At 37.2% G+C, this 23505-nt stretch overlaps 1 protein-coding gene across 2 annotated transcripts; it reads left to right on the top strand.

The window, feature by feature from the left end:
- The first annotated feature begins 7881 nt into the window (after positions 1–7881).
- Positions 7882–22090, top strand: LOC137031911 (adhesion G protein-coupled receptor E5). Of its 2 annotated transcripts, XM_067403287.1 has the most exons (18): positions 7882–8267; positions 13482–13553; positions 13705–13845; positions 14229–14345; positions 15520–15639; positions 15838–15966; positions 16048–16103; positions 16181–16270; positions 16385–16538; positions 16625–16741; positions 16825–17051; positions 17786–17956; positions 18040–18234; positions 18322–18539; positions 18627–18779; positions 19020–19191; positions 20089–20184; positions 20446–22090. In XM_067403287.1, exons 1-18 carry the CDS (start codon positions 8225–8227, stop codon positions 20488–20490), a joined length of 2316 nt encoding a protein of 771 aa, XP_067259388.1. In that variant the 5' UTR covers positions 7882–8224; the 3' UTR covers positions 20491–22090. The 2 variants fall into 2 exon arrangements, with proteins under 2 accessions (XP_067259388.1, XP_067259389.1); XM_067403288.1 differs by lacking the exon at positions 15520–15639.
- Positions 22091–23505: the final 1415 nt, after the last annotated feature.

The raw sequence follows: 23505 nt of genomic DNA, 5'->3' as shown, positions 1-23505 counted from the left end.
GTACTTGCGAGGGTCAAATGCCCTCACTACTATAGTGAAATGTCATGACGAGTGGCCTGTGAAGACATTTGATGTGTTATAAGATGTTATAACTGTTATGATGTTTCTGGTGTTTAGGAGTCAGAGGTCACATTAGCCGAAAGAAAGGTGATGTGAGTGAATAATGCGCTCATATTCTCACTCTGACCCATCAGTCAGAGCGGAAGGGAGTTTAAAACATCTTGCAATCAGACATTTTTGCACATTAATCGGAGTCTATCGAACCCCATAAACTGAGACACGAAGGACAAGAACTTCATATATCACAAACCAAAGCATACACAGAAAGGAATCGCAGTGTTTCCTAACATGGAGCTGAAGTGCACACTCATTCTTTTTGGTGAGTAGATCTTAATGTGTGCTGAATATCTGTATGTTAAAGACTAAAAACAGGATGCCGCACTCAGGGGGGTTAGGAGGGCCCACGCACTTTTGGGGCCCCCAGAGATCGGTTTTATTAGTAATAATAGTACTGGTGGTAATGTAATAGAAATTATAAATGTGTAATCTACCAAAGAGTTACAAATAAAACAGAATTACGGCAAAATGATCCTTCCATTCACTTCATGCTTCCTGAAAAACTTAAAACACTGTTTATCTAATTTGAATTTTTGTTCTATTGTATTTATTTGTTTGTTTTGTTTGTACAGTTGTTAAACTCATATACTCATATACCCTGGTATAATACTATAAGTACTATAATGCTGAAGCACGTTCAGTGTTGCTCAGTTAGTTCACGTCAACAAGTGTCAGAAATCATTCTAATATGCTGATTTGCTGCTCATTTCTGATTATTATCAATGTTGAAAATATTTTTGTGGGAACCGTGATACACTTTTTCAGGATTCTTTGATGGATAGAAAGTTCACACAAAGACATTTCTTGTTTTTCTTTATCTTCCTCAGGTTTGTTCCTGCTGTGTTGTGACTCTCGTGACTGTAATGATGGATTCATGAAAATAAACAGGACCTGTGTTGGTAATGAGCACTTTGTGTGTTTCAATACATTGTGTTTTTGTCATAATGTGCATTATAGACTGTTAATGGTCTATGAGATTCAAAAGAGGAAATTAACTGTTCTAGTCTTTTTACTTTGTAATGGTGTTTCCTTCCTGATTGCACTCATCTGTCTGCTTCTCTCACAGATGAAGATGAGTGTGCGATGCCGAATCTGTGTGGTGGTAACGCTCGGTGTATCAATACAAATGGAAGTTACTACTGCATCTGTGATAAAGGATTTGAATCAAAAACACTCAATTTCACAGCAGATAAAGGACAGTGTGTGGGTACGAGAGCGGATTATAGGATAAAACAGTCCTTCAGCGTCTGTGGTGGCCATAAGGCCCTGCTGTAAACTTGTTTCCTTTGAGTCCAAAAAAGAATAAACTTCACAAAGCTGAGACAACAGAAACCCTTTCGATCCCAACAGAACATTAAACACTAACAGATCTCCACTAGAAACACATAAAATATCAAATTACAGAAGCCAGAGAAAATCTAACATTAAAAGAGAAGAGCCCAATTAAAGCAAACACTGATCACAATAATGGTGACTTCGAACAAAACGGTCTATTGTTGTCCCAACATTCATTTATCTGTCTTTGTATTAACAACTTATAACTTGGAGTAAAACATGCTTGAGATATTTAAGGCACACTGTAAATATATTGCCTTGGTTTAACTCAAAAATAATAATTTACGGCCCGCCATCCCCATCTACCCGGCCCGCAACTGATCTCAAAAATAAAACACAATCCAGCCAGCTAAATTATTGTTAATATTATTATTCTCTAGTTGCTACCGGTCTGATATGCAAAGAAAAAGTAGCCGTTCTATGGGGGCATTCACATATCGCGTCACATAAGCGGCCGCGCCGCATTCTCCTTCTTTCCAATGCGCTTTCGCTCCAGTGGCGTCTGTCGTTGCTATGCAACCATGAGCCGCACTCTCAACTGCGTCGCTTCTATTATGAGCGCGCTTGCCTAAATTACAGTAAAAGCACTCGACTTTAATTCACGAGCGTCGATTTAAACGACCGAAACGAGTCCGATGCAGCCATTAAACGTTACACTCTAAAAAATGCTGGGTTAAAAACAACCCAAGTTGGGTTGAAAATGGACAAACCCAGCAATTGGGTTGTTTTAACCCAGCGGTAACCCAACTATTGTTTAAAAATTACTGTATTGCTTAATTAAAATTAACCCAAAGTATGTTGGAAATGAACATTTATTAATGTTCAATAAATAATTATTAAACAATAAACATTTATTAAATTGCTTATTAATACATTTATATTAATAAACTATTACATTTATATTAATAAAATATTAAAGCTTATTAATAAACATTCACCTTTTGTCTATTATTGTTGCCTCTAATTACATCTGGTTTTTAATTTCCCAACTATTTTGGGTTCATTTTAAGCTAGCCATATAGCAATTTTTAAACAATAGTTGGTTTAAATAAAACTACCCAGCAGGTTGGGCAAACATTTAACCCAACCACTGGGTTAAAACAACCCAATCGCTGGGTTTGTCCATTTTCAACCCAACTTGGGTTGTTTTTAACCCAGCATTTTTTAGAGTGTACCGATGCTCAAACAGCATCTTGGACAAATGCGCTGCCAGTACAAATGTATTCAGGGTATATTGTATTTGTTCAGTACAGTGTTGTTCAGTGCAAGATTTTAATGTTATTTAAGCTAACATAAAGTAAGGTAAAATACTTCCACTAGATATTAAAAAGATTTTTTTATTTTAAGAGATTTTTATTTTTTGGCAAAATAAAGTTGATAGTTTTTTTTTTTGTTTTGTTTATTTCTGTCCTCTCCACGCCACAAGTGTTGCTGGTTTTGTTCCTAAATTACTAATTTTTTATTCCATGCACCTTGTTGGATGTGAGAAGTTGCACCAGACTATTGCAATTAATAGTATATTAGTAGTATTAAATTAGTAATAGTATTATATAATTATATTACACTCTGTAACAATGAGAGAGACATTGCTGTTTACATTTAGTATGGTAAATAAAATATTTATAGTATAGGTATAAAGATATTTTAGTATGCAAATTTGAAGTAAATGAGAAATAATGCAAAGGAAAGTAAATTTTCTGAAATGCTGTGCTTTCTTGCACTTGAATGTTAATATGGCCCTCCTATGAGGTGTCAATCACAGAAACGGCCCCCCGCCAATTTGAGTTTGAGACCCCTGATTTAATATATTGATCGAAAATATATTTAAATTAAGTTTTCTTTAATGGTTATGGTGAAAACAGTCAAATTCTTTGATTAAAATACTATAATTAATGTCAGCTGTTTCCTTAACAGATATCAATGAGTGTAATGAGAAGACACCTGTATGCTCAGATGATGAGGTGTGTGTGAACACCAATGGCTCCTATAATTGCACGTGTCCTAAAGGATATCGTGAATCTAGAAGAACAGGCATGTGCAGGTGAGCGTCTCGTATTGCTTTTCATTGACTGTTAATCAAACCAAAGGACATCAGGAATTACCTTTTTTATTAAGGATCAATATTTTTGTTTCAATAAATTATTTTGGCTTTATATTTATATTGACATCAGCTAGTTAAATTGTTACTATGGTGTTTAAACCCACAAATAACGATGAACGTATTAAAAAACAGAAAAGTTTTTCCTTTGCGCTTTTGAAAAGTTTCACGTTTCAATGTTATCAGAACGATCCCCGTTCACGCAGATCCACGAAAATGACTAAAAACGCTGTATTCTGCTGCCAGGCCAGTAGATGGCGATGTCACTTTGTAAAGAAACACTACACGTGCCTAGACTGAAGATGTAATACAAATGTGCATGACGTCACCGTTTTCACAAATTCACTTAGAATTCAGTTTTTGAATTTCTTATTCAAAAACTTGCGATTTGAAACCCTTTTTCAAAAGTTTGCATTTTCAGGCCCCCAAAACGCTGTTGTCGGGTACCGGCCAAAATGATTTTATTTGAAAATGGTATCGTGTAAGCAGTCCCTAGGGAATGAAAACAATTCTTTTGCATTTGCGTAACATGTAAAAATGCCTGATAGAACGGTTGGTATCACTTCCAGTTTTGTTGAGTTGCATTGTGACATCTTTTGCCGTGTGCTCTGATGTGTGCTGCACAAGTGATGACACAGTTTAGCACATAACCTCAAACCAAAACCATGATGGTTTGTTCTTGTCTCTAAACCACGGGGGAAAAATCAACCTGTGGCAACAGTTTAAAAGTAGCCCACTTCTGCATGAAAACCACAGACTTGGCAACCCTGACGCCACTGTGATTGAGCGCTGATCACCATAACATGCTGTCATGACAACCAGCTAATGTAGATTACATAAACATTGTAGTCCGATGACTACAGATGATGTAAAACTGTATTAATAACATAATCTGTTACATTACACATTTTAGGTGACGTATTCTGACTACTTTTAGATTACTTTTTGACCTAATCCATTCATCACATTGATTTGAATAAGACAATCTTATTGATACCATATTGATATAAAACCATAAATATGAGAATGTGTTGTTGCATTATTGATTTAATTATTAAATATATTACAGTAGGTCAAAATTTAGGGGAATAACTGCATTACATACAAATTAGAAACAACATGAATTTGTGACTGACAGTCTCTCTCTCACAGACATCAATGAGTGTGCAGATCCAGATGTTTGCGGCACAAACGCCGACTGCTACAATCATCCAGGCGGATACAGCTGCAAATGTCACCAGGGTTACAGTAACTACGGCAACGACCAGTCAAAATGCGAAGGTTAGTGTCAGCCTGCATTATGAGCACTGATGTATCTGTTAATGTATGAATTATATTGTGTTTTTGTGATTCACAGAGATGGTGCACTTCTGTCACTGAGAGTCTCAGACGACGTCTGGCGTCCATTATCAGATGGACAGAGAAATCCTTCAAATTATCAGCTGTGGATCTGATTTAAATCAGACCTGTTTTTTATTTGCTCCTCTGAAATACAATAAAGTCAACAACAACTGAGAAGTTTTGTTTTCTAGTTGTTCATGTAAATTAGCAGGTGCTGAACAATTTCAAATGTGCTTTATTGCATTACAGTGTTTTATCAATGCAATGAATCTCGAACATAATGAACTCAACATATGTTGGAAATTAAAAATCAGACACATAATTACTAGATGCAACAATAATAATCAAAAGGTCAACATTTATTATTATTAAACATATTAACAAATGTTTATTTCCAACATATTTTGGGTTCATTTTAAGCAAGCAACACAGTAAGTTGAGTTATATAAAACTACCCAGCAGGTTGGGCAAACATTTAACCCAACTGCTGGGTTAAAACAACCCAATCACTGGGTCCATTTTCAACCCAACTTGGCCTGTTTTTAACCCAGCATTTTTTGGAGTGTAGGAAATTAAATGAGATACAGAGGATGATAACTGTGACAAGATGATTGTCAGCTTACGCTGTCAGGATGCGCGTATCTATGCAACAGGGCGTCCTTTTAAGATGTATAAGTCCCAAAGCTCCTCTGCTACACTCAAAAACTGCACAAAAAGAGTACATAACTCCAGATTCTTCCAGCATACCATTTCCTGAGTGTGTTTAGTCTGTTTCTCTGTCACACACACACAGGCTGTCAAGTCAAGTGAGTGATTTAATAATTATTTAAAATAGGTTTCAATTCTGTGTCTCTTTTCCTGACCCTTCCCATGACCCAGTGAACTGTGTGTGTGTGTGTGTGTGTGTGTAGGAGGAAGTACAACAACAATTCCCATCAGTCCACAACAACTACTATGTACCTAACCATATTTTGGGTACAAATTTCTAGCCAGAAATTAGTTTACACCTGACAAAATCTCCCAAATCCTCTTTTTGGGGATGCCCACGTTGTAAAATTTATTTAAAACTAGAGTGTATATATATATATATATTTTTGTAAAAATGCAAGATTTTTGTTGTCAGGAAACATTCTCAGAACTTTGGCTAACATTGTGGCAAGGTTCTCTCAAAGTTATGCTATGTTTGTTCAAAGTTATCTGGTAATGTTCTCAAAAAGTTTGTTTTTTAATGTTACTTGTTTCAGAACGTTCAGAGAAAATTCTAAAGGAGCATTCTTATTATGTTTACAAAATGCTAAAATAACGTTTTCGTAACCTTGGGCAGTGTCAAGCTTGAAATATTTTAAGAAATCTATATATATATATATATATATATATATATATATATATATATATATATATATTTTATAAAGGGGAAGCACACATCTCATTGTGTTGGTTCACCCTCCGCAAGTGATCAGAAAATTCATATTTTGTGTTTTGGTTTTAATGTAGGTCTATTTCAGTTATATTAGGCTATACTGGAAGTTATTGTTTTGGTGAATTGTAGATCATAAAAAGTGTGCCCCCTTATGAAAATGAAATCCCCCTGGCGATGGCCCTGCTGCTGTAAGTATTATCAGTGTTTGTATTGATACAATCGTTGTTGTGCAACTCAGGACGTGACGTCATCGGCTTGAGTGTCAACAGCGCCCGCATTGTGTAAAATGAGTGCCCGAAACCCCCGTTTGCTCTGACTCAGTCCGACCACCGAGAAAAAAACCCTGCCAGTGTAGTAAAGACACTGAAAATAGAAACACAATCAGTGATATTATGTATTGTCACTTATAAGGCTAATTTATTTTGTTCTATTAAGCACTTTTAATATTTTAAATTAAATTAAAAAAAAAAAAAAAAGATTGGTAAACTTTATTAAAAAAGTTAAGAGTTAAGAGTGAAAATGGAGGGAACCGCCGCAAAGAAAGAGCGCGCGCGCCTTGGTAGGCTATATGACATGATTCACTGGTGTTGCCAAGTTTGCGGTTTTCTCGCAGAATTGGGTTTCTTTTACACTGTTGCCTTGGGTTGTTTTTCATGTGTGCGGGTTAAAGGATTAGTTCACTTCAGAATTAAAATTCCCTGATAATTTACTCACCCCCATGTCATCCAAGATGTTCATGTCTTTCTTTCTTCAGTCGAAAAGAAATGAAGGTTTTTGATGAAAACATTCCAGAATTTTTCTCCATATAGTGGACTTCAGAGGAGCCCAAACGGTTGAAGGTCAAAATGACAGTTTCAGTGTAGCTTCAAAGGACTTTAAATGATACCAGACGAGGAATAAAGGTCTTATCTAGAGAAACAATTGGTCATTTTCGATTTAAAAAAAAAAATAAAAAAATGTATATGCTTTATAGAAACAAATGATCGCCTTCCAAGTGGTTCCAAAACTGCACTTTCATATTCTTCAAAAACTTACGCTGTATGTCCTACGCCTTCCCTATTCTACTAAAAAATGGAACTGCGCTCCGTTCGTTCCGTAAGTTTAATAGGGAAGGGAAAGACATACAGCGTAAGCTTTTTGAAGAATACGAAAATGCGGTTTTGGCGGAACCACTTGGAAAGCGATCATTTGTGTTTATAATGAAAATCCTGGAATGTTTTCATCAAAAACCTTCATTTCTTTTCGACTGAAGAAAGAACATCTTGGATGACATGGGGGTAAGTAAATTATCAGGAAATTTAATTTGAAAGTGAACTAATCCTTTAACATGATATTTAGCCCCTGGAATGCGAATTTAACCAGGGGAACCCCGCCAAAAACGTGAATTTTACCCTCCGGAACGCGATTTGTACTGGGGGGACCCCTAACGCGATTGGGCTAGTTTTGAGTAGCAATTAGGCGTGTTTTCTGGCGAAAACCTGGCAACCCTGACTGACACAGAGCAAGAACAGCTGCTCTCTCTCTCTCTCTCTCTCTCTCTCTCTCTCTCCAGGAGGAGTGTCAGTTATGAATAGCTGCTGACTTCTCGCACAGTAGCGACACACACACTGAAGAGTGGAGGAGGAATATAACGGACGAGGCCTGTGGAAAAAAAGATGAAAAAATAGTGGAAACTCTCAGACCGCGTGGATTAAGACAAACAGAGCAGAAAGACGAGACGAACCCGAGGAGGAATCATCTGGAAAACTGACTGGAAACTTTTGAAAAACAGTCCAAAGGAGCTTCTTATCGAGATTTCAAACCTCTTCAGGATTTTAAGTGAAAGTCAGACTGACGGGAAATCTCAGACGCCTTACTGGAATACAGATTTACTTTGGGAATTTCATATCATAAACCGACTGGGACCTGACAGCATGCTTCCTAACATGGTGCTGAAGTGGGCACTTCTACTTTTGGGTGAGTAGATGTGTGTTGAATATTTGAAAGTGGATTGGTCATTTAAGAGCAGGCAGAGTGTGTTTTAAACAAGGACTCTATTCTTTAAGCTGGAGGGTTTCTGTTCTTACACCAGACAGACATAATATTCACAGCACCGAATCACAATAAGGGTCTTAGACACAACACAGACTGTAAGATTAGACTGATAAGAAACTACAGTCTGTGAGTAAATGGTTTGTCAAGTGAACTGGGAATTCATTAATTCGTTTAGATCTGAGATCTATTCTCATTTTTGGAGTGAAAGTCAAATTGAGGTCACTGGGGTAAGATGTGGTGGCACGTTGTTGGTGTTTTTTATTTTTTTTATTTTACAAATTATTATGATAATTCATTAATGGATTAGTTTACCCCAAAATTAAACTTTTGTCATTAATTACTCACCCTCATGTTGTTCCACACCTGTAAGACTTTTGTTCATCTTCGTAACACAAATTAAGATATTTTTGATGAAATCTGAGAGCTTTCTGAGTCCCTCCATAGAGATCCAACGCAACTAGCTTTTTCAAGGTCCAAAAAGATAGAAAAGTCATGTGAAACCAATGGCTTAAGCTCAATTTTATGAAGCAACGCGAGTGCTTCGTTTGCACAAAAAAGCATAATTTACCACTTTATTTACAAGATATTGATCTGAATGCGACAACGGTTGTGACTGGTGTAGACACGGCGTAATAAGTTGTCAGAACTCAAAAAGAAAACTCGAAGTTTAAGTAAGATTTTAATACATTTTTATTGTCCTTAACCTGATACACTAATGTATTCATTAAACTTAAAATTATCAGGTTATCTCAACATAAATATTTTGCTAGCTCTAACAAACTAATTCAGAAAATGCCTACTTGTTAATTTGCTAACATATTAACAATAGCATGGTATAGCACTTACTGAATGATTACAGCAACTTAAAACATGTACCTTACCATGCGCCACTGGTCAACATGATGGTAACTCTCCAAAAACCCTCATTAACAGAAACTTTTCTAAAATAGCATAACAAAACATTAATCACTACTAAATCTCCATTACCATTAATCTTGCACAAAAAAAAAAAAAAAAAAAAAAAAACATGATGGGAAAATAAAAATCCCAGCCCAATTTCAGTTAACCTTAAGTCCATCTAAATTAAAAGAAATGAGTTCATACAACTCAAAACATTGAAACAGTTCAGTTTACTTGAAATATGTCAGTACTGTGAACTCAAAAGGAAAAGAGATTTCTAAATACTCATAGCAGTTAATTTAACCAAGCTAATTTTGTTTAATTTAAGTTTGTCCTACTCAAACCAAGTATTTTGAGCATTAGGGTTTACAGTGCGGAATCTATTGCGACATTGCTTCAATTTCCTTTAATTACGCAGTCAAAATGCACAATTTGACATAGAAATTTGGATTTTGAGTGTATTCTACATTTAGAATATTAAATGTTGTTTATATATTGTGAAACTCAGGCAAAAGTTGGGCCAAGATGCCACTAAATTAATATATTTCTTCAAATAAACATTATTATCATATAAATGCTTAACTAAAATCTCAATATGATGCAATTTAACAATAAACAAACTTACAACATCTTAGTATGAAACTGTATTTTGTTGTAGGCCTATTTGTTGTATTTTTATTTTAAAATGAATGTAAAGGCCTGAGGGTTTGGAAAGAACCGGTCGGGTCACTTTGAAACTGTAAATTGGATTTCCAAAAGCAGAACTTAACATCTCAATAGTTCCTATTGTTCAGCGCAGGTCTATGTCAGAATGTGGTACGGTAACAGTTAAAGGTTTCTCAACTTTTGTTCCCATGACAGAGCATCAGTTTCACAAGCTCTCGTGTTTTTTTTCTTCATAATCCCACAGAAGTGCTCTCTGACGCAGTGTCAAACCATGTGTAGGCGCAATCACTTTCATTTCACAGGTGTCATGTGTGGGTCAGGGTTTGCGTACATTTTACACTGGCATTGATGGTTCCATGAGGAACCGTTTAACATCCTTTCTTTATAGTGGAAAAAGGCTCTTTTAAGAACTATTATTTGGGGAACCCAAAATGGTTCTTCGATGGCATTGTCATAAAAACACTATTTTTTTCAACCTTTACTTTTAAGAGTGTATATAATCAAACATTCTCACAAAGACAAAGAAATTAAAGCTGCAATATGCAATATTTTTGCAGTAAAATATCTAAAAACCACTAGGCCAGTGTTATATATTTTTTTTCACTTGAGTACTTACAATATCCCAAATGTTTCCAACTATTTGTAAATCGTGAGAAAATTGCAATTCTAACCAAGGCTCCGGGACGTGTGAGGGGTCGCCTAATAGTCATACCCGCGTTACCCTCGATTTTATTTTGTAGAAACCATGGAAACACCAAAGATGCTTTAATATATTGCGTTTTAACAGACAAGGGAACAACTGTTTTGATATATTTATAGACAGAAAACAAATTATTGTTATATAGCTCAACACGTTTAGTCTTAATGTTTAAATCTAATTTTCTTGATTTTCTGCGAGTCTCATGCTTTACCATGCCTCAGAGAAAAACACTATTTTGTGAAGTAGCTAACATAGCATAATCAGATGTAGCTTTATCTTTAGTAACAGTAATACAGCATTTTTTTCTTCATCATACAATACGTTTTAAAATTAATTGCATTTATCAACACAATCATCCAGCATTTAATATGATATACTAAAATTGATCTATCTTACTGCAGTGTGTAACAGTGTCTCACAGCAGCCGCCGAGCGAACGCACAGAGTAACGTTATAACATCATTTTCAACACTCTCAAATGTATCTAATATGATAAACAGAGTTGCGTTACCTCATACTCATGACCGGAAAAGCGGCGCCGGCGACTGTGTCATAATAAAAGTCCCGCTGCTCGTGTTGATCAATCGCTCCAGCTCCTCGTTCAGCTCCACAACACTCGCTCCTGCTCTTGCTTCACACTACAGTAACGTTAATAATCACATCCATGAACATGATTTCTTCTCGAGTCTAATCCCTATTCTTTTGCATCGTCCATTGAGATGGAGACCACATGTCCCAAGATTCAGCTCTCAAACTTGGCGTCATCAAGCTACGCCTTTGTTTTGAATAGAGCGACCTCTAGCGGACAAAATTATTACATATTGTACCTTTAATTCCCAAGAGGAAATCCTCTTAAAAAGCATACTGAATAATGTCTTATTGGCAATATAAAAAATAGGGATGGGAATCTTTTGGTACCTCACGATCTGATTAAAAATCGATTCTCGATTCGATATATGCGTAGATTTGATTCTAGTTTATGTTTTTTATTACTTTTTCTGACTGTGGTAGACAGTTTAATAGGTCTTGAAGAAAAAAAATATCTCACTGAATTAAATGTAGACCTGTTTTTCTTCACATTTTAGTCAACCCAATATTATGAAAAAGCTGACTGAATCATTACACACATGACTGACAGTCTTCTGTAATAAAGCAAGGCAGGCAACATGTTGAATATTTACGATTCACGATCGGGGAGCCTCCGACGTTCTTCCGAGCGGATTCAGCACTCTTAACACACCTCACACAACAGGAAAATCTGATAAAATAATCTGTAGGACCATCAAGATAATCGGGACTTTATCTAGGATTTTTGGAAGGCTAGAAATCGGCCCAAAGTCAGCCTGATTAACTTGTGGTGTGAACCCAGCATTACCTAAATGTATAAACCCATGAGGTTTGCCAAACATTAGTGTGAAAGCCATGGCAGCAACAGCGTAACCCATAGATGAGTCCTCTAGTCGAGACTTTTCGCACACGTCACACGAGTCTTCAAACGCCACCTTAGGTTTTGGTTATACAAACAGTAACACATCTAAACGCTGACAGAACATTTGGTGACTTGAGCATGCCATTAGTTTAATAAGTGTGAAAGAATACCATCACTATGGAAAAAAAAAAAAACATACTGAATCATACTGAAAAAGACTTATAGTACACCACCTACAGTCAAACTGAAACCCACAGATGAAAGTGAAAACACAAAACCGCTCTGTGACCCTAGACTTTATTGGGTCTTGAAGTCAAGGGGTTTTTTAGTTTAGTTTAGTAGGTTTAAACATTTGATTTGACACTGACACAAGATCAACATAATAATGTAACATTAACCAAAACAGAACGAATGTATGACTTGAGTGTGAGTGTGAGTGGAAAGTCGTGCGTTGCATCTGTCGCTCTGTTCACCTAAAAAAAAAAAAAAAAAGCAGCAGAAGTGAGAAAAGAAAGACTAAAAATGGCGTGAAGTGCATGTTCTCTCGTCATGCAGATACAGATTATTCTGAGAGTTTTGAGAAGAGAGTTCGTCGAATCGCTTGACACTTGAGCCACAGCACATCTTCGCACATCTGTGGTTTCCTGAACACGTACACATTTGTATAGGGCCGTTTGTACGTGTGAGATGCGAATTGTGTTTTATGTGTGAAAGTGTGTTTTGTATCTCAGATTCTAATCATGTTATAGAGTTACAGTATCTTTTGAACACAACCCTCGTACTGAGAATAAGATTGACAGTCAGCTGAATGGGAGCGGCACACAAAGTTCTTGCTCATGTTCATCACTCGTGTCCTGCTCCACTTTAACCTACAGCGCCGTTGCAAAATAGATTCTCATTTTGAGGAACTTGCAGTCTGAGTTAAACATATGGTATATTGGTAAGAAAAGGTCTTTCTGTGGAGTTTGTTTCTTGCGGCTGCGTGCAGAAAAGCACAGATAAATACAGCAGGACTAATGTAATCCGATGCAATTCCCGAACAAATGTCGCTTATAGTGAATCAAAACTTACTGTGTAGCCGATGTAGATTGATTCTTACGAGCCAGATCACTTTATGAACCATTCAAAAAAGAATCACAAGGAATCATTTTGACTCAGACTGGTGAATCTGTAACTCAAGGAATGCTGTTACCGAATCAACAAAATCAGAAATAATTTTAGCAGCACAGAGTCTCACTGGGGGTTTGCAACATAATTAAGTTTGCATATTATGATGGGATGTGATTAACTACCAAATCAATTTCATCATACATAATATAACACAGTCTAGTTGCTTAAAGCAATTAATAAAAAGTTTAATTTGTCCTAACAGAAGAGTTTTTCAGATGTATTAATGAATGTGCAAAGATAAATTCTGTCTTGTTTTTCTTTTTCTTCATCAGGTTTGTTCCTGCTGTGTTGTGAGTCTCATGAATGTAAAGAAGGATTCCAAAAAATAAACAGGACCTGTGTTGGTAATGAGCACTTTGTGTGTTTCAATACATTGTGTTTTTGTCATAATGTGCATTATAGACTGTTAATGGTCTGTATGTAACTCAAAAGAGGACATTAGTGTAACTGTAGTTTTTAATGATGTTTCTTTCATGATTCCTGGCTGATTTACAGATGAAGATGAGTGTGAGAGGCCGAATCTGTGTGGTGATAACGCTCGGTGTTTAAATACACTTGGAAGTTACTACTGCATCTGTGATGAAGGATTTGAATCAAAACCACCCAATTTCACAGCAGATAAAGGACAGTGTGTGGGTACGAGAGCGGGTTATGGGAAAAAAGAGTCCATTACTTTGATTACATTTAATCGGTAACACTTTACAATAAGGTTCATTAGTTAAACATTAGTTAATATATTAACTAACATGAGCAATACATTTGTTACTGTATTTACTAATCTTCTTTAACATTAGTTAATGAAAATACAGTTGTTTCAAGTTAGTTCACAGTGCATTAACTAATGTTAACAAGATTTTAATAATGTATTAGTAAATGTTGAAATTAACATTAACAAAGATTAATAAATGCTGTAAAAGTGCAGTTCATTATTAGTTCATGTTAACTAATGAACCTTATTGTAAAGTGTTACAAATTAATCTATACTTACTATAATTAATACCAACTGCTTTCCTTAACAGATATCAATGAGTGTTTTAAGAAGAAAGTTGAATGCTCAAGTGAGAAGGAGTGTGTGAACACCTTAGGCTCCTATAACTGCTCGTGCCCTAAAGGATATCGTGACTCAGAATGTGCAGGTGAGCGTCTTCACTCGTTTTGGTTTTTATTGACTGTTAATCAAACCAATGGACATCAGGAAATTACCGTTTTTTAAAGTGTCAATATCTGCCTTCCAGATAAAATGTTTGGCTTTTATTATGGGACATTTATAGTGTCAGTATGTTGAAATGGTTGATAAACAGAGAATGTTCTCAGAACGTTCTGGCAAGATTCTCTCAAAGTTATGAATAAACGTTCTTCCAGTTAATTCAGAGTTATCTAATCTAATGTTCTCAAAATGTTAGCACAAAAACATTACCTATTTTATGTCAAACGGTTAGATGTAACATTTTTTTAAATGTTACTACTTGTTTTGGAACGTTCAGAGAACATTCAAAAGTAACATTTCAAATAACGTTCCCATAATGTTTGCAAAATGATCAAATGGAATGTAAAAAAACTGGACGTTTTGAACTTTCAGAGAACAATCAGAAAATGGGAATATTAACAAAACATTCTTTGAACATATTTTCGTTAGCAGGGACTGTGTTCAAACCCACAACTAGATAAAACTGAGGAATTTTCGTACATTTAGTTCAAGCACTTGTTAATTTCTGGCCCTGATCATAACCATACAAGAACCAAGTGATGCTTTTATCATTTTTAAGCATATAATTTACCAAAACATGAAGCGCTGAAACATTCACATGAAGGTTGATGATCGCAGAGTCAGTTATAATGACCAGCTGAGTGCTATATTAATGATGTGGAATGAAATATTAGCATACTGTACGCTGTGAGACTGTAGTATGTGACCTCGCCACATGATTTCACTGTGACTTTGCATGAAGGTACGGTTCATTTATCATCTAGGAAAACATTACATTTGCATAACATGGAAATTTCATAATATAAAGGCTGACATCACTTCTGGGTCATTTGTCACGTCGGAAATGGTTAAAGTTGAGTTGCATTGTGACATTAAGTGTCTCTTGCCTTGTGCTTTGATGTTTTTTGTACAAAAGTATTGTGTTTATGTGGGTTTACCATGCAAACGGAAACTTAGTTATCTGAGGTGTTTGCACATGAAGCTTATTTATTTGTTGTCATTGTGTCTCTAACCTCGAACATCTCACTTCTGTATGTGTGAACTTGTGCTTGTGTCTAAATGAAACTCTCGTCTCTGTGTGTGTGTGTGTGTGTTCGCTGCAGATGAGGATGAGTGTTTGTCCTCAGTGTGTGGAGTTCACAGCAATTGCACTAACATACCTGGCAGTTTCTTCTGCACCTGTTATCCAGGGTTTTATGAGCTTGAGAACGGCACCTGCGCAGGTAAACTTCAGTGTGCTTCTGCTGATGATACTTACAACAGTGTGTTTGAGTGCCGATCACATCAACATCATAACCTGCTGTGTGTGACTGCTGTCATGACATCAAAAAGATACCAATATTATTAAACAATGTTATTAAACAAAAAGATATTATCACAGGAATCTGTATTCATGTGACAGTCTTCTCTCTCTCTCTCAGACAACGATGAGTGTGAACGTACAGATGTTTGCGGCACAAACGCCAACTGTTACAATTATGAAGGCAGCTACAGCTGCAAATGTCACCAGGGTTACAGTAACTACGGCAACGACCAATCAAAATGCATCGGTGAGTGTTCAAGAAGAGGGCACTGTTTAAAAAATAAATGTGCTAAATTAAATATTAATTGTGTTGTGTTGTTGTGTGCAGAGATAAACTGTGACGAGTTTAAGATAGAGTCTGATATGGAGGAAATGCCTAAACAGGTAGAACGTCTGTCTCCTTGTGATTATTTTCATTAGTTTTTTATCAGATGGAGAATAATCTGTGCGTGTTCTTCTAGTGGAAGGATTTACTGACGCGCTTGAGGAACAGCTGTGAGTCTCTGAGTGGTCCAGATGGAGGCCGTCAAACCGGAGAACAGTTACTGGAGGTGAAACCGCAGCTTCCTCTTGTTTCTTCTGCATTTGTTGTGTTGAAATCTTTTTCCATGATAGAGCTGTTTGACCTGGAATATTCCTCTCAGTTTCACTGTGTTTGACTCCAGAACCTGTTCACCTCCACCGACGAACTGCTGACGGATGGAAGCATCGCTAGCGGAGAGATGCTGAGTCAGTTTCTGGGCGCGGTGGAGAACAGCATGCGTCTGATTGGACCTCAGCTTAAAGAGCCTGTGACCACGATGGAGACGCACAACACCTGTGAGACACAAACATCATCTCAATGTGTTTAAAATATGAATACAATGACTGAAAGTGCTGAAAGTTGTTCTGTTTGTGAATCACAGTCGCTGAGGTTGCAGTCACGCGGAGTCAGACTCCGCCCACTGGGAGTGTCACTCTGAGCACAGACTCCGCCCTCTTCAACACCAGCTGGGAGACAGTTGTAGGGAATTCATATCCAGGTACAAACACACACGAGCACATTCGTGTACGTATGAAAGCAGCAGCACATTCATGACCGGATGTGAATGTCGTTTTCCTGTAGGTTTTGCGTTTGTGGCGCTGGTCAGTTATAAAGATCTGAACTCATCCAGCGATCAGTTCCACAAGATCAGCAGAACATCACAGGAGCAGGAGAGCAGAGAGAGATCAGATGTGAAGGGGAAAAACATCACTTACCAGCTCAACTCGAATGTGGTGACGGCCGTCGTCAGTAATCCAGAAACCAAACAGCTGTCTGAGCCGGTGATGCTCATCTTTACTCACACGGAGGTGAGGATCCCGACACATCTGCTCACTCACAAACATCGACCGGCACCTCACTGGAGACACACACACAAACCAAATGCTTTCATTTAGTTATCAGTTTGTAGTAGTAAACGAAGAGATGTCATTTCGGTCACAAGTTCAGTATGGAGTACCTCAAGGCTCAGTATTAGGACCGTTGCTGTTCACTCTGTACATGCTACCCTTGGGAGATATCATTAGGAAGCATGGTGTTTTCTTTTTCAGTGTTACACCGATGATACTATGGTGTTGCTATGTGGTTGCTATGTGGTTGCTAGGGCATTGGCCAATAAAGCCCAATCCTATGCTACTAAAATGTTCTGTTCTTGTGCCGAGATATGGCTTTTTTTTTATGTTTTCTATATCGTTGCTGGAGTGCTCTAGATGGTTGCTTGGGTGTGGCTAGACAGATGCCTGCAAGATATCTAAAAACTGGAAGCCTTTCTGAAATGTCTGAATGTCTTGTCAGATTTGTAAATTCAAACACACACACACAGAGGGTTTTCTTTAACACAAAATTGCACCCACTTTTCTAAAACTGATGTTAGTTTTAAAAATATAATAGGTTTAAATAGAGTAGCTGGTTGACAGTCATAATCTTTGTGGTGGAATTGGTTGCTTAAGCGAGTTATGAAGATAGGTTAGAAAAGATGCTCATGCAGATAATAAGACTTCGCTTTTCTGAACTGTCAATCATTCTCTTCTTCTCACTTCTTCAGGAGAGGGCGGAGTCTGGGGGTGTGGCTTACTCCTGTGTGTTCTGGAATGAGGCTGAGGGGGCGTGGTCTGGGCGGGGCTGTGAGAGGGCGTGGTCTAACGGCACTCACACAGGCTGTTCCTGCTCTCATCTCAGTAGCTTCGCTGTGCTGATGGCCCTTTATCCCATACAGGTACATCTGTGACCCAGAAAATCTGAGATTATACATATTTTAGATCAAATGTTCATGATTTTTTCCCTTTTCTTCTCCTCCAGGACTCGTTTGAGCTGGTGTTGATCACACGTGTGGGTTTAGGTCTGTCTCTGGTCTGTTTATTTCTCTGTATCCTGACGTTCCGTTTCTGCCGCTCAATCCAAGGAACCCGAAACAGCATTCATCTTCATCTGAGCGTGTGCCTCTTCATCGCAGACCTCGTCTTCCTCTGCGGGATCTCCAGCACTCACAACAAGGTCTTATATCTTCTGTTTATGGGTCTTTGAAGTCCAAAAGTTAGACTTTAATGTCAAGAACCAGTGTTGATTGTGTTTGTCTCTCAGGTAGCGTGTTCGATTGTGGCCGGCCTGCTTCATTACTTCTTCTTGTCTTCGTTCTGCTGGATGCTGCTGGAGGGGGTTCAGCTCTACCGGATGCTTGTGCTGGTGTTTGAAAACACGATAAAGCATCTTTACATGTACGCCGTGGGATACGGAGTCCCTCTCGCCGTCATCATTATCTCTGCCATCTCTTATCCGCAGGGATACGGCACGGATCGACAGTGAGCGCTGTTTGTGCGTTTGCAGTATTCATGTGAGCGATTGCTTTCCAGCCGTTTTGATGGTTATTTTATGTTTTTGTGCTCCAGCTGTTGGCTCTCCCTTGAATTCATGTGGAGCTTCTTCGCGCCCGTCTGCATCATCGTCGTCCTCAACAGCCTTGTTTTCGTCATGACCGTGTGGAAACTGGCCGAAAAGTTCTCCAGCCTCAACCCGGACCTCTCCAAACTCCGCAAAATCAGGTGTGTGCGTTTATTTCTGAAAGGGATCGTTCATCCAAACTCGTGAGACTTTCGGAACACAAATGAAGATCTTTTAATGAAACCCGAGAGCTTTCTATCCTTCCATTTGAAGTCTATTCAGCTAAAACTCAAAGCGTTCATGAAGAGATGAGTTCGAAAGTCGTGAGGTTGAGTAAATGGTGACAGAATAAGCCCGGAATAGATTCGGTCAAGTTCTAATGCATTTCTGTTGACTTTCAGGGGTTTTACAGTGACCGCAGTGGCTCAGTTGTGTGTTCTTGGAGGGATGTGGGTTTTTGGCTGCTTCCTCTTCCAGAATGAAGGAACTCAGGTTTTGTTGTACCTCTTCACCATCCTCAACAGCCTCCAGGGGGCGCTCATCTTCATCATGCACTGCCTGCTCTCCAAACCGGTACTTACACACTCACACACACAAATGGGCACGCCCCAAATAGGAAAACACAGTATGTTCTGGATTCAAAGAAAATTTGAAAGATCTCATCAACTCTTAGGCCCGGTTTACACCTGATTAAGATAAAAGGATTAGTTCATTTTCAAATTAAAATTTCCTGATAATTCACTCACCCCCATGTCATCCAAGATGTTCATGTCTTTCTTTCTTCAGTCGAAAAGAAATTAAGGTTTTTGATGAAAACAGGATTATTCTCCTTATAGTGGACTTCACTGGAGCCCAAACGGTTGAAGGTCAAAATTACAGTTTCATTGCAGCTTCAAAGAGCTTTAAATAATACCAGACGAGAAATAAGGGCCTTAAACATATATATATATATATAAATATATATATATATATATATATATATATATATTTTTTTTTTTTCCCAAAAATGACTGATGGTTTCTCTAAACAATACCAGATGAGGAATAAGGGTCTTATCTAAAGCCCTTTGAAGCTGCATCTTGGATGACATGGGTGTGAGTAAATTATCAGGAAATTTTTTATTTGAAAGTGAACTAATCCTTTAAGATGTATTTCGGTTGATCTAAGCACAAGTAGATGAGGGAGACACATTCTCGTTTACGCCTGTTGTTTCAATCCTGATTTCTTGGAGGGGAGGGTAAATGTATGGGTTTTTTCAGATCTTCCATAATGTTCACGCATCAGGTCAGTAGACGATCTTTTGCGGCTGTTCGAACACATTAAACCACATGAGCATCTACATTACGCATCTTAACACCAGGTGTAAACAGGGCCTTAGTCAAACAGACAGGCTCTTCACTCCCTGCATAAAGCGTTGGACGGTATTTTGGTTATCATTGTGCTTTTAACATGTTGTGTCGCCCCCTTCAGGTCAGAGAGGAGTATTGCAAGCTGATTAGTAGGATCTGCTCACAAAAGGAGAAGAAATATTCAGAATTCAGCACCAATGTGTCCAGCAACAGTCAGGTAAATTTACATGTTTTCTGAAGGTTATGTAAATGTTAGAATAAATTGTTTATAATATATTTTCATAAATGTTCTCATAACATTATTAATATTTGGTATTGTAATGTTGAAAGCATTCTGCAGACAGCATTCCCATAATGTCCTTATGATGTTTTTGATATTTGCTTATGCATCAAAATTTCGGCCATCAAAAATAATCAGTTTAAATGTTTTTGGAGGTCTTGTGGTTCAGCTTCTAAATGTGTCCTCTGACCTTTACAGCGACCTCTGCGGAGCGATCAGACCACAGGAGAGTCGAAGATATAGAGCAGCTGTCGTGTCCCGGAGGATCTTCACAGATGTTTGACCTTCAAAGGCACATGGAAGCGCAACTTCTCACAGAGCACATGGGACAGCTTTCCTTTGAGAAGATCTTAAACTGCTTTCTTTCTGTCTGTTAAGCAAGAGTATGTCAGGTGTAGGCTCGTCACATGACGCACGCGTCACTGGAGGCGGATTTGATACATATCAGCTAAAATGTCTAGGTCTGATTTCTTCCCGTACTGGACTTTGGAGACACTTAAGCTCTTCTTTGTCAAGCCTTTAGTGCAAAATGTCTTACTTTACATGCAAAAGGCAGCTTTTATTTGCTTATATGAGAAAAGTTGTTTGTGAACATATTTGAAGAACTAGTCTCCAATCTGCCTTAAGAAAGAGGTAATTTCTCAAAGACACATCTGTTCTCTGAAGCCTTAATCTGCAATTAATCACAGACGCAGGTTTATGTGATCTGCACTTACACGCCACTTTACGTCTTTAAGCTGTTGAGAAATTTAACCTCTGTTTATGTGGGAAACAGATGAGGTACTTTAGATTCATGAAGCTATTTAAACCGAGCCAATGTTGCATTGCACAGAGCAGGTCTTAGTTAATGTCACAAAGAGGGCTTAAATCCTCATCCTCTTCAAAATCGAAGTAAAACTAGTCCCGAAACTATAATACCATTTGCCTTAGTTGGTCCACAAGCTTGCAGCACTGGCTGAGGCCGTTGTTTCGCATTTGAAAAGGAAACAGAAGAGACGCAACAACAACAGACGCTAGCGTTGACCAGCGTTTCTGAGATTCCCCCAAATCTATAGTTTAAAGACTTTTTAATGGGTTATAACATCTGGGTAAAAATAGCGCACGCAATCAAGTGTAGTATAATCTGAAATGCTTTTTTATCTTTATATGAAGATCTATGTTCATGGCATCATCAACTTGCACCTATTATAATCTTAATAATATCAAGTGATAATATTCAAAGTTAATTTGAAAATCTTTCAGAGCTGAAGAACATGATTTTTTTAAAGTTTGATGTACATCACAATGGACATTAGCTCTTAATTTTTTTTTTTTTCTGATTTTGTCTTCTATGTTGTGATCATAAGCTGTCATTCAGTTTTTTATTAGTTTTAGTGAAAAACAGAAACGTGAAACGAGTGCATACACTGCAACACACACACATATACACACATATTCAAAGTTAATTTGACTGGGGACTGCAGATGAAAATTAGCCAGAATGGCTAAATCTGGCACATTTACATAAGAGACTTGTTTCTTGTTTCTTGTGTTAATTAATGTGCATTGTCCTCTTTTAAAAAAAAATAAATAAAAAAAAAATAAAAAAAAATATTCCCATTCACCCGCTGCAAACAACAAAAATCATTTTAAATAGTTTTCTTAGCATTCATCTTATCATCTTACATTTTCTCTACATTCTTATTGCATTGCTCTTTGTTACAGTATGTTCTTTTCAAAATATTCAATGCTATTGTTCACATATTGTGTCAAGAACTGTATGGTTAAAATTTTTGTTGCTTAAGCCCCTGATGTCCATTGTAGTGGACATGAGAAAAATCTAATAATAAAAAAATTTGCACAGATCTTTTTTTTTTTTTAGATTCATTTATACATTAAAGAAGAGCATATTTTATATATATATATATATAATTTTTTTTTTTTTTTTTTGCTCAGTGGAATATAATTCAGGTCTGAAGGGGTTAAGCTAACTATTGTATATGTAGTGATGATATTTGATAGAAACAAATGTTTTATTTTACATTTTCCACAATGGATAATATTTTTCCTTTTTAAGGAAAAAGTTTTTTTGGCTGTAATTTTTTTTAAAAACTTTTTAGATTTTGTCATACTCTGTCCATTATTACACTTGATTTCCGATTGTAACGTTACTGTACGCACCGTGTATTACTGCATTTCCATGTCTGAATCAGTTCAAATTTGTAACAATCTGAGGGAAATAAGGGGCAATTTCATTCCTTAATGTGGTACTGCCATGTTTTTGTGTTGTTTTATAAGTAAATATTTAATAATTGCTAAAAGAATCTGTGGCTGAGTTTGGTGTTTACATGAGGTCAATATGCCAAATATCCCATAAACATACACTTTGATTCTATATCACAACCTGATCTACACATTGCAGTGAATTTGAACTACTTGCCACAATAAAACCTCCACACTTTGACACCAAGAGTTTTCATTTCTAACAAGGAAATATCTTACCTCACATGATGGCACAAATGCTCTGGAAGAACCGTGATGAAATGTAATTAACAGTGTGAAAGGAAAGCCATGTTCTTTCTTGATTAAATGAAACCCATCCATCAATGAAAATATGGTGCAACTGCCAGTGACTAATGGTGTTAGACAACACGTGTCAGGACCCACTCATTGTCGTAATCATACTTTAGATCTAATATTGTCACATGGAATCGATACTGATGCAGCTGAAATTCTGCAGCAGAGTGATGACATCTCAGATCATTATTTAGTCTCGTGTACACTACATTCATCCAAGTCTGCAAAACCGCCACCCTGCCATAAATATGGAAAAACTATCACTACCATCTACCACTAAAGATCGCTTTATAAATAATCTTTCTGATCAGTTTCATCTCCTTAGCATTGCCTCTGTATTTTCCAGCACATTAGACTGAGTTGCTCCTTTGCACTTAAAGAAGATTAAGGAAATTAATCCAACGCCGTGGTACAACAAGCGCACTCGGGCCCTTAAGAGAGCAGCTAGATTTTTCAAATCTTTTAGAAGAAAATAAGCACAACCCTAGTTTTTTATTTGATACAGATGCTAAGATAAAGAGAAATAAAGCTTCAACTTCTGATGTTTCCAAACAGCACAGCAGAATTTAGGGTCCAAATTACAGCCATGCAACCGTCTACTACAGTATCGCATCAGTGCATTGTAATGTCCCTGAGGAAAATTCAATTCAATTCATTCTCTGCCAAGGCCTCATCAACATGACAGCCAGTGGCACAGAAAAGC

The sequence above is a fragment of the Chanodichthys erythropterus genome, chromosome 12 (genome assembly GCF_024489055.1).
Source record: "Chanodichthys erythropterus isolate Z2021 chromosome 12, ASM2448905v1, whole genome shotgun sequence".
In the NCBI taxonomy this organism is placed as follows: domain Eukaryota; kingdom Metazoa; phylum Chordata; class Actinopteri; order Cypriniformes; family Xenocyprididae; genus Chanodichthys; species Chanodichthys erythropterus.
Note: the sequence above shows the minus strand (reverse complement) of the source record. Positions and strands in the feature narration are given on the sequence as shown.